General features: G+C 44.7%; 1 protein-coding gene across 1 annotated transcript; it reads right to left on the bottom strand.

The window, feature by feature from the left end:
* Positions 1 to 1,646: 1,646 nt before the first annotated feature.
* Positions 1,647 to 5,892, bottom strand: LOC127296663 (cysteine--tRNA ligase CPS1, chloroplastic/mitochondrial). Its single transcript, XM_051326840.2, has 9 exons — positions 5,509 to 5,892; positions 5,185 to 5,248; positions 3,939 to 4,100; positions 3,460 to 3,630; positions 3,101 to 3,382; positions 2,889 to 3,014; positions 2,531 to 2,734; positions 2,242 to 2,427; positions 1,647 to 2,150 (listed from the first exon to the last, which is right to left on the bottom strand). The coding sequence occupies exons 1-9, from the start codon at positions 5,889 to 5,891 to the stop codon at positions 1,944 to 1,946; spliced, it is 1,785 nt and encodes a 594-aa protein (XP_051182800.2). The 5' UTR covers position 5,892; the 3' UTR covers positions 1,647 to 1,943.
* Between the last annotated feature and the right edge of the window lie 4,960 nt (positions 5,893 to 10,852).

The following is a 10,852-nucleotide window of genomic DNA, read 5'->3' as shown; positions in this document are numbered from 1 at the left end:
TGAAGAGTGATCTGCGAGAGAATCGCAAGCAGAATGGATGGAGGGGAGTGTTTGTGCACACTAGTGGAAAGAACTGTTTCCCTCAACAACAAAAAAAAAATCTTTTAGTAGCACCGAAATAGTACCATGTGCTGCTATGAACGCCAGATCGAGTGGCCATTTTTATGTTGAATCGGCGCATATATTTTGAAGCAACCCACAACTCAAATAGGAATAGCTAGTTTTGGATAAGAGAATGCATCCATATCTGCTAGTCTGGGTACGCCGGTTGGTTGCTATCTGTTGGCACGTTTGCATTCCGGCAAGTAGGGTTGAAAATGAAAGGGAAACTTTCCTTATGTTTCCGAAGGAAAAGGAAATGGAGGGCAAAATATGAAAAAGGAAGCGACATTTGGAGGAAAAGAAACGGAAACGGCAAAATCATAAAGGAAAACGGAAAAGAAAACGAGGGAGCCCTTTCCGACGGAAAGGGAAACGGCAGAGGAAATTCCGGAAAAATAAATACGGAAAGTTTCCGGAAATATAGCCTAGAGAGGCCCATGCATTTAGTAGGCCTACATTTACACATAAAACTGGGCTTGTCCTTGTATCAAGTACACTAATTACTCTAACCCTAATCACTTTGTATAATTATGTGTGCATGCAGCCGTTAAACTATGTGTGTTACTTTATGTTGAATTGCCGTTTGTCGAAGTTAAGTAATATATCTTCTCTTATTATTATTTTATTTATGTGTGTCTTTCAATTTACAAATCAAGGTATTATGCCGCATTGTGTTGTGGAAAATATCCGTTTTCGTAACATATCCGTTACGTATCTATTCTGTATTCATATCCGATGATTTCCGTTTTCATATTCGTTTCCGGGGTTTTCGGTTCCATTTTCGATTCCGACAAGATAGAGGGAAACAAAAACGATAAAGCATGTTTCCGTCCGTTTCCGCTTCATTTTCAACCCTACCGGCAAGCAGTGGCGTTCGCCCTCGAGGAGGAGCGCTTTCTCAAAATAGCTAAGAAAGTACCACAAGAACAGCGTTCTCTCAGCCGGGACGACTATTCCATGGTCGAACGGATACGGCTTGTCAATATCAGTTGACACCCCAGTCAGTGTAGGCAGTGTTGGGTCAGTCCAGACATTGGTAATCGGAAGATACCCTTGCAATTTGCGTGGCGGAATTGAGGTGATCCGACAGCAAAAGTTGTGAGTACTGCTGCGTCACAGTGGCATGCGGCGGAGTACATAGGACGGCAATAAATGGAGGTACCAGGTAGCAACGAGGTAGGCAGCTCCACTCCCTGGGTGGGTGGTCGTCGTCTCTCTCGGGTACACGGCTTTCCTGAACGAACGGCATCAAACGGCAACCATGGTCGTGTCGCAGCCAGCCTGCACCTGCGGATTCGATGATCTTGCCCAACGGACGCGGTGTACATAGCCTGATAGCCGTACTAGTGCCCGCTGCCGGGGCACCGGCCAGCTCCAACGGCAGAGAGCATCACCGCGTCAGGCCTTCAGTGTGGATTTCTGACTAACTGAAGAGCACACAAGATCATCAGAGTCTAAGCAGGTTTTATAAGTTCAGAGCACCAATATTATCATCCAATCAACATTGATCTCGACAAAAACATAACTGCAACATCCAAAGGAGGTTATGTATAACAGCGACTCATCATTTCGTTCATTCAAATGCAACTACAAACTTTAAGGTCAAATCCAGAACAGAGATTCAGCACCGAGTACTTAATTATACCAATATATATGGGTACCTTCAGCCTTAGCCAACCACCAACCCAGCTCTCATCATGTTCACTGAAATTGGAAACACCTACAGAATTACCTTACCACTTCCAAAAACGGCGATCCAAGTAAATCTGCACCGGACGCAATAGCCAGGCATATAGTTCATTGTACAGTCATTTGTTAAACCGGGCACGCAATAGCCACGGCTACTCTCGTTCGCATGGCCTCCACACTGTGCCACTAGGCTCATCCATCAGGGCGATGCCTTTGCTGGCAAGGTCCTTCCTGATCTGGTCCGACACAGCGAACAGCTTGTTGTTCCTTGCGGCGAGTCTCAGCTCAATCTGCTCGCGCAGCCATTCCTCGGTCAGCCCTGCCCGCTTCAGCGCTTTCACCTTCAGTTGCTCCAGTACCTGTTAGATTGAAATTTGCTCATGTTGAGTGCAGTCTCATCATAAGATGAAAAAAAGACATGCTGTCTAGATAGCGTGGCTTTATTAGTACCTCTGCCAAAGGTGACGATTGTGGCATCAGACCTAGGATGGACAGTTTGTTTTTAATCTCAGCACTCAGTGCAGCCAGAGCTTGAATGTGGTCTTCTGGCTGTTTCTGTGGTTTCTGTTGCTTCTGCTGCTGCTTCTTCTGCTGTTGTTGCTTCTTCTTTTGCTGTTCCAGTTTTTGCTGCAACTTCTGAAAGTGGAAAATGTGTTTGAATCAGCTAATATGAATTGGGAACAGATATACTCCAGGATTAGTCGCATCAAAACCTTGAAAAAAAGCAGCATTGACATACCTTCAGATCATTCAAATTGCTGTTTATTGCCTTCAGCAGCTCCATGAAGCCATCTAGAACATCTGTGGTTCGAAGATCATCTGACATGCATTCCAAAAAGGCTTTATGGTGGTTGTCGACCAGTTTTTGCTCCTCAGCTGGGACCGGGACTGATGTATTCTCTTCACGATACAGAGACACAGTTTCATCGCAGTCATATAAGGTCTGCACAAAACATATACCAAGTGAGATATTATTACTACGAAAGATAGCCAAAGATCGCAAGGTCAGGTTCAGAATCCTATTGCTGAAGCAAAAGTATGTTAAATTTCGATTTGAAACAAAAAAAATCATAAATATTGAAGTCTAAGCAAATCACCTGATAGATGTAGTATACACGATTAGATGCAATCTCAAGTGCTTTATCGGAATGATTCACATCAGATTTATAATGTGTGCGCATGAGGAAAAATCTCAAAGCCAAAGGATGGTACAGAGTAATAACCTGAAAAGAAGAAATATGTTTAGACAAGTCAGGACATACCATAAAAGTATAAATGTTTTTTTTAAAGTCAGACATCATCCCCTTACGTCTCTGATCGTGAAGAAGTTATTAATTGATTTCGACATTTTCTGATCATCGATGTTAATAAAGCCATTATGCATCCAGCATTTGACCTCACTTTCTGGATAAGCTGCTCGGCTTTGTGCAAGCTCATTCTCATGATGAGGGAATATCAGATCTTGCCCTCCACCATGGATATCAAATACATGTCCTAAATAGTGAGCACTCATTGCGCTGCATTCAATGTGCCATCCTGGTCTTCCATGGCCCCAAGGGCTCTCCCAGGAAGGCTCACCCTCCTTAGCAGCCTGGACATGATAATAAGAATAAGAAGAAAATGGTGGTGTGCAAGAGTAAACTGTTCACTGCGATGCATCAAACTTACCTTCCATAGTGCAAAGTCTGGATCATCCCGCTTTCTTGGATCAACAGCAACGCGCGAACCAGCACGATTTTGATCCAGCTTCCTACCGGATAAACTGAGATATTCAGGAAAACTAGCGACTGAAAAGTAAACATCGCCATCTACAACATAGCCATGGCCATTCTTGATTATCTGTTCACATACAGAAAGTCAGTAGAGTTTTAACAAGTGAATAGTGCGAGAGATAAAATACAATTATCATGTGCAGCATGTTACACATGATTGACACTACTGGCAGGTGAAATTATGACTGTGTTTAGTTATACTTAAATCTGAATGGTGACAAACAAATACATCAGTGTTACTTTGTTTTATAGAGCAACGAGCAGCTGGAAAAGTATATCATGACAATAATAAGTAACAGAAACATGGAACAGTAACACAGCTTAGCTGGTAGCATTGGAGGTGATTCTGAACAGTAACAGAGAAATCAAAAATACCTCGGTGATTAACTCTATAATATGTTCAATGTGATCCGTTACACGAGGCTCTTCATTAGGAGGCAGGCACTGCAGCTCAGCCACATCAGCAAGAAACTCATTAATAAACCGACTGCTCAAGCTGGTTACGGTTTCACCATTCTGATTCGCCCGTTTGATAATCTGCAAAACCATAGCAAGTACTGGAATCATTACAACACTACAAGCTAAGGAAATGAGTTCATATGAGAAAAATATTCAGAAGAGAGGTTCATTTTGAGAAATTAATAATATGTATGGCACAAAATTGCATGATGAAGAGAGTGAAGTGTTGATCAAAAGTGGAAACATAAAATGGCAGCAACACAGCAGCCCAACTATAGGATCTGCCCCATGAAATCATGCGCTCATGACCACGAGATTGCTGATAGCCAGGGCTGATGGCAGGTATGGTCTCTGGCAAAAATGGCTCATTGCTTACTGAGCTTTGTTCGAAAATAATAACCAATTAACTATGGATTGTTCTGTAGTTCAGAATGGCTCATTGCTTACTGAGCTTTGTTCGAAAATAATAACCAATTAACTATGGATTGTTCTGCAGTTCAGAACCAAGTTCCAATAGAGCTGCTAACATCAGTCAGAGCGTAATTGTGTTTTCTTAAAATCAACTCATTTTGAATTTGACTATAATTTAAGGCTTTTAACTGATCCAACGAGTGTGTTAACAAACTCTCTTTGGCAGTCATTTGGCGATCCCAATACAAGTACATGTTTAAAAGAAAGAAAAAAAAGCAAGTCCTTCAGCAAACACAAGCAGCAGATAGTAAGTTGAACCATACACATATTAATTCGTAAGCAAGTGGTTCATTAAAAAAGCACAACATGAACCATAAGATCTGCTCCATGAATCAAGCGCCCATGGCCAAGAGAGTAGCGCTGATAGTCAGGGCTGATGGCAACTATGGTCTCTGGAGAATGGTACATATCAAGTCCAGACTATTATTTCGAGCTTTGTTCGGAAGTAAGGCAAATTAACTTCGAATTGTCTTGGAGTAATTCAGAACCAATTTCCAATCTAGCTAACCATCAGAGTGTAATCAAGTTTGCTTAAATTCAGAACCAATTTCCAATCTAGAATTACATATGTAAAGGAAAAAAGAACACAGTCCGTTGGCAAAAAAAAGGCAAAAGATAGTAAGCTGAATGGATCATTACCATTTAGTCAACTACTAAGTGTACATCTAGAGTGGTGCGCATGGATCATTACCTTATCATCGATGTCGGTGAAGTTCCGCACATAATTGACCTCATACCCCAAGAACTTGAGATACCTACATTAGATCGAGGACAAATTAGGAAATGAAAGCACCCAAGGCGCTCCAGCACGAAGCTTTTTTTTAGATTGCTCCAGCACGAAGCTAAAACCCCCTAATCCCCACTCACTTCAAAGCACCAAATTCAGAATCTAAACGCATCGGGCTACATGCTCTCTTTTTTTTGACAGAATCGAGCTACATGCCTACAGCAACCCGATCTCGGGAATCGCGAACCTACGCAGCGATCGGGCACCAGATCGGGGGAAGCGCGTTACCGGTAGAGCACGTCGAAGGCGACGTAGGCGCGGGCGTGGCCGACGTGGCTGAAGTCGTAGGGCGTGACGCCGCAGACGTACATGCCGACCTTGCCCTCTACGCGCGGCACGAAGAGCTCCTTCTTCTTCGTCTTCGAGTTGAAGAGCTGCAGCGGCGGCGCCGCCGTCGTGGGGGCGGAGGAGGAGGGGAGGGCGGTCGCCGCGGCCGGCGCCGCCGTCGTGGGGGCGGTAGGCGAGGGCGCCGCCGCCGTGTCCTCCGCGACGGTGAGATTGGAGACGAGGGTCGCCATCGCTGGAGCCGGCGCCGACATTGGAGATGAGGGAAACCCTAGAACCCGGGCAGCAAGCAGGGAGCGGGGAAGCACTGGGAAGCGAAGGAACATTTGCGGTGCGATCCCTGCCCTTTAATTCCGGGGATTGCTTGCCATTCACTGTAGTATTGCGAATGTTGCAGATAACACCCTGGACTTAATGTTTGGGTTTTTATTACCATCGACCGTTTCTTAAATAAGGCCATTAATTATGGCGCCGGCCCAGATCTGAGGGAGACTGCAAGGTATATGTGGGGAAGACGAGAGCTGCTGAGAGCTTTTTGTTTGGATTTTTTAATCTTTTTTTGATCTTACGGAGGAGGATGTGACTATGTTTGAGATCAATGATGTTGAAGAGGGTGCGAAACCTAAGTGGAGGCTAGCAGGGAAGGTACTGTACCGCAATATATTTCATATCAATACCATTGCTAGTGATTTGCGACCCGCATGGGGTAATCCCAGAGGATTGGAATTCAGTTCCGTTGGCGAGAACATGTTCTTGGCAGATTTCGAATCTCAGAGAGATCGTGATCGTGTCAAAGAGGGGGCGTCGTGGCATGAATGCTGTGATTTTGGAGGTGTTTGTCGATTGTATGCAACACTCTGAATTGACGTTTGATAAACTGCAAGTCTGGGCAAGGATCTTAAACTTGCCATTCAATCTGAGGAACACAAAATGGGGGACGGCCATTGCTAAGCAGCTTGATAAGGGGGCATCCCATGTTGCGTTTGATCCTGTTGGAGGTTTTTTGCGTACGAGGGTCACAGTTGATGTGACAAAGCCGCTGAGACGTGGAATCTTGATTAACTCAGTTGCAAGAAAAAGTCAGGACTGGTATGAATTTAGTATGAAAATATTCCTCACTTTTGTTTCTGCCTGAATCCTGGGACGAGAGATGCTGAAGGAAATTGGACGTTTGGTCCAGGGTTGAGGGCTCCAGACGATAAAAAGAAATCTAATTCTGCTGAAAATTCATCAAGGGAGTAGTTTGCTAGTCAGAGCAGTAAGAGGGATACTAGGTTCTCCCGTTCTGCTGCTGCTGAGTCGGGTCCTGAGGCAACATCTCCACTAAAGGGAAATGATGGGAGGAAACGTAAGGGAGGTGGTGTACTTAAAGAGTACAGGAAGGTCGTTAAGCCACTTGAACAGGAGGATGCTAATGGCAAACAATTAGTGGTCTATGATCCAAAATTGGGTGCTCATGAGCAAGATGGTAATGGGACTAGTGCCAAGAAAAGGAAGACTCCTACCAACTCTCAAAACTAGGCAGAGGCTGCGATGCAGCTCTGCCCATCCCAATGAGTTGTTTAGGATGGAACGGTCGAGGGCTTGGGAACCATGAGACCGTTCGAGAGCTTCATAGACTGAAGTAGGAAGCACACATGTTGCTCTTTGTTATGGAAACAAAGTTGAGCAAAGATCGTTTGGATGACCTGCGGAGTAGATTGGGCTTTGCAGGTTGCTTCGCTGTTGGGAGTGATGGTCTTAGTGGCGGAGTTGGTATATTCTGGTCGGCTGAGGTCATAGTCTCGGTGAAAAATATCAGTTCTGGCCATATTGATGCTATGGTGTAGAATAAAGACCAAAATTCCCCAGAATGGACGGTTTACTGGTTTTTATGGAACGACAAGGGTGGAAAACAGAAGGCACAGCTGGCGCTTTCTGAGAACTCTGTTTGCATTGCCATATTCGGCCTGGTTATGTATGGGATATTTTAATGAAACTTTGTACAATCATGAGCATTTTTCCAAGACCGATAGACCGGAGTGGCAGATGAAGAACTTTAGGGAGGTGATTGAGGATTGTCAGCTCCAGGATCTAGGGTGGTCTGGCACAGCCTATACTTGGGATAATCAGCAATCAGGTGACCAGAATGTCAAAGCAAGGTTGGATCGTGTTTTTGCAAACTCGGCGTTCCTGACTCGATTTGAGCCTACGCGAGTTAGGCATATTGCTTCGATGGAGTTCGACCACTGTTTTGTTTTGGCTGAGCTTCGTGAACGATTGTCGAATGGCACACGTGGTGCTAGACAGTTTCGGTATGAGAATGTTTGGCAAACGCATTTGGACTATGATGAGATTTTTCTGCAGCACTGGTCACGTGGATCAGATCAGCAGGGACTATTGGGTATTACCGATGCCCTTCAAAGGCTCCAAGGGAAGCTGAGTGCATGGGGAGCTGAAGAGTTCGGGTGTTTGACGCGTACGGTTAGAAACTTGCGTAAGAAGTTGGATCGTTTGCGAGTCGGTTCTTTGGGTCGAGGCCCTTCTGATGAGGAAAAAATTGTAGTAAAGAAACTAAAACGAGCCCTCCATCAGGAGGAAATTTGGATGAAGCAGTGTTCCCGTGTCCAGTGGTTACGAGAGGGTGACAGGAATAACTCATATTTCCATAAACAAGCTGCTCAAAGGCGGAGAATGAATAAAACCGAGTTTTTGCAAAGAGCGGATGGCTCTGTGTGTGAAAATATGGAGGATACACATGTGGAGACACAAGGCTTTTATTCTGGCCTATATCAGTCGCAAGGCTTTAGAGCTATGGATGAGCTTCTTGATGTTGTTCAACCTATAGTAGTTCGCAACAAATAAATGATGGTATGGACGCACCGTACACGGAGGAGGAGATCAAGAAGGCCTTGTTTCAGATGGCTCCTTCAAAGGCTCCCAGTGTAGATGGCTTCACTGCCGGTTTTTTCCCGAGACACTGGTCTCTTATCAAAGATGATGTGGTGATGGCAGTTCTGGATTTCTTGAATGGTGGGACGTTACCAGTTGGGCTAAATGACACTTCTATTACGCTGATCCCCAACGTCCCTCATCCGCAGAAAATTTCCCAATACAGACCGATCTCCTTGTGTTCCGTGTTATACAAAATCGGAGCCAAGTGTATTGCAAACAGATTTCGTGTCTTCCTAGATGATATTATTGGGGAAGAGTAGAGTGCCTTCGTTTCTGGACGTCTCCTCACGGATAATGTGTTGATTACGAGAGCGTCCATGCAATGAGAAGGAAGAAGAAAGGTAAAAATTATATGTGTGTTGTTAATCTTGATATGATGAAAGCGTATGATCAGGTTGAATGACATTTCCTTGAGGCGGTCATGTATAAGCTTGGCTTCAGTGACACCACAGTGAGACTGATTCTAAAGTGTGTGTCTTCTGTCCGTTTTACTGTCCGAGTAAATGGGGAGTTACTGCCATATTTCACTCCTTCTAGAGGGCTCCGACATGGGGATCCTATTTCCCTGTATCTATTTCTCTTATATGCTCAAGGATTTACTGCTCTATTAAAACTCTTTGGTGTTGTGGATGGAGGAATTAGAGTTAGTGCTACAGCCCCGTGGATCAACCATTTATTGTTTGCGGATGATAGCATGACATTCATGGGAGCGAATCTGCAGAGTGCTCAGTGTCTGAATGACATTCTGCGTATTTATGGAGACTGTTCTGTGTAAATAGAGAGAAAAGTTCCATATTGTTCAGTCCGAATACTCCTCAACATATTAGACAAAGTCTGAAGATTTGCCTGAGTATTCCTGTGGAAGCGTTTAGTGAAAGGTACCTAGGTTATCAACAACGGTTGGTCGTATTACTAGTGGCTCCTTTGGTCATATTGCGGAAAGGATCTGTAGCAGAATCCAAAGATGTGAAAGAATGTTTGCTTGTGCGGGGAGAGAGGTTTTTCTCAAACCAGTTATCCAATCCATCCCTACACATAGCATGAGTTGTTTTAAGCTCACAAAAAAGGTTTGCAATAATTTGAGGGCTATCATTGGTAAATACTGGTGGAGCAGCTCCCTTGATCGAAACTCTCTTCACTGGGTTGCCTGGAATGTTCTTACAAAACCAAAGATTAAGGGAGGAATGGGTTTCAGAGAGCTTGAGCTATTCAATGTGGCGATGATGGATAAACATGGATGGCGGTTGATTACCAACCCCAACTCCTTGTGCTCTCGTGTGCTAAAAGCTAGATACTATCCAGATTGTGGTTTTCTGCAGGCAACAGTTCCCAAACGATCATATGCTACTTGGAGAGCGGTTGTTGTTGGTCGCGAAGCCTTGGAACAAGGGCTTATTAGTCGTATTGGGGATGTCTCCCATACCTCGGTCTAGAATGATAGGTGGATCCCTGGAACCCGGACGATGAAGCCATCGATCCAACTGAGCAATGGAAACGATGTAGAAGAAATCAACTTAGTCGCTGAACTGATTGATCATGACATTGGCTCCTGGAAAACTGATATGGTCATGAACAACTTCATTGCACCTGAGGCAGATGCCATCCAGAATATCCCTCTTAGGCGTGCTGGTGGGGAGGACTCCTGTGCTTGGTCTCTGGAGACATCGGGCGTGTATTCTGTAAAAGCTGCGTATCGTGCTCTTATGAGTCGCAACGAGCAAGTTGCTCTAGACGAAGGGACGATAACCGAGACGTCATCGACAGAAAAACAGATGTGGACTATTCTATGGAAACTAAATGTGATGCCGAAGGTACGTGTCTTCTGGTGGAGGGTTCTTCGTGGCATCCTTCCTGTTGAGGCTACTCTGAAGCATCGACATATATCTCAACTGAGCAGATGTAAAATTTGCCTTGCTAAAGATGAAGATCTTATGCATGCGCTGATCACATGTGATCATGCACAACGGTTTTGGGTTGAAGCACAAGGATAGCTTGATTTTGCTCTCCCTAGACTTCATCCTCTCACTTGGTCACAGGATATTACATGTGATTCTATGTTTTCGGATACAGACCGTGCCAAGATGATTACTACTATGTGGGCGATCTGGAGTTCTCGAAACAGTTGGACACATGATAAGGGTAGCTATGACCATGCCTGGTCTCTGAAAATGGCTAAGGAAGCTCTTGCAGTCTTGTAGATTCCGAGGAAGATTGCTGCAACCTTGCCGGGCCATGGATGGCGACCTCCTAATGATGATCTAGTGAAAATCAATACGGATGGAGGGCTGTCGACTGCTATTCGCAAAGGTGGAGCGGGTGGGATTGCAAGATCTCGCACGAATTACCTTGGTGC

Source organism: Lolium perenne, chromosome 4 (assembly GCF_019359855.2).
Source record: "Lolium perenne isolate Kyuss_39 chromosome 4, Kyuss_2.0, whole genome shotgun sequence".
NCBI lineage: Eukaryota > Viridiplantae > Streptophyta > Magnoliopsida > Poales > Poaceae > Lolium > Lolium perenne.
Note: the sequence above shows the minus strand (reverse complement) of the source record. Positions and strands in the feature narration are given on the sequence as shown.

Coding starts and splice junctions, on each gene's coding strand:
- LOC127296663 (XM_051326840.2), bottom strand. CDS start 5,891: ATGTTCCTTCGCTTCCCAGTGCTTCCCCGCTCCCTGCTTGCTGCCCGG. Junction 3,015..3,100: donor ACTTCTTCACGATCAGAGAC/GTAAGGGGATGA, acceptor TCTTCTTTTCAG/GTTATTACTCTGTACCATCC. Junction 2,735..2,888: donor GTGTATACTACATCTATCAG/GTGATTTGCTTA, acceptor TGTTTTGTGCAG/ACCTTATATGACTGCGATGA.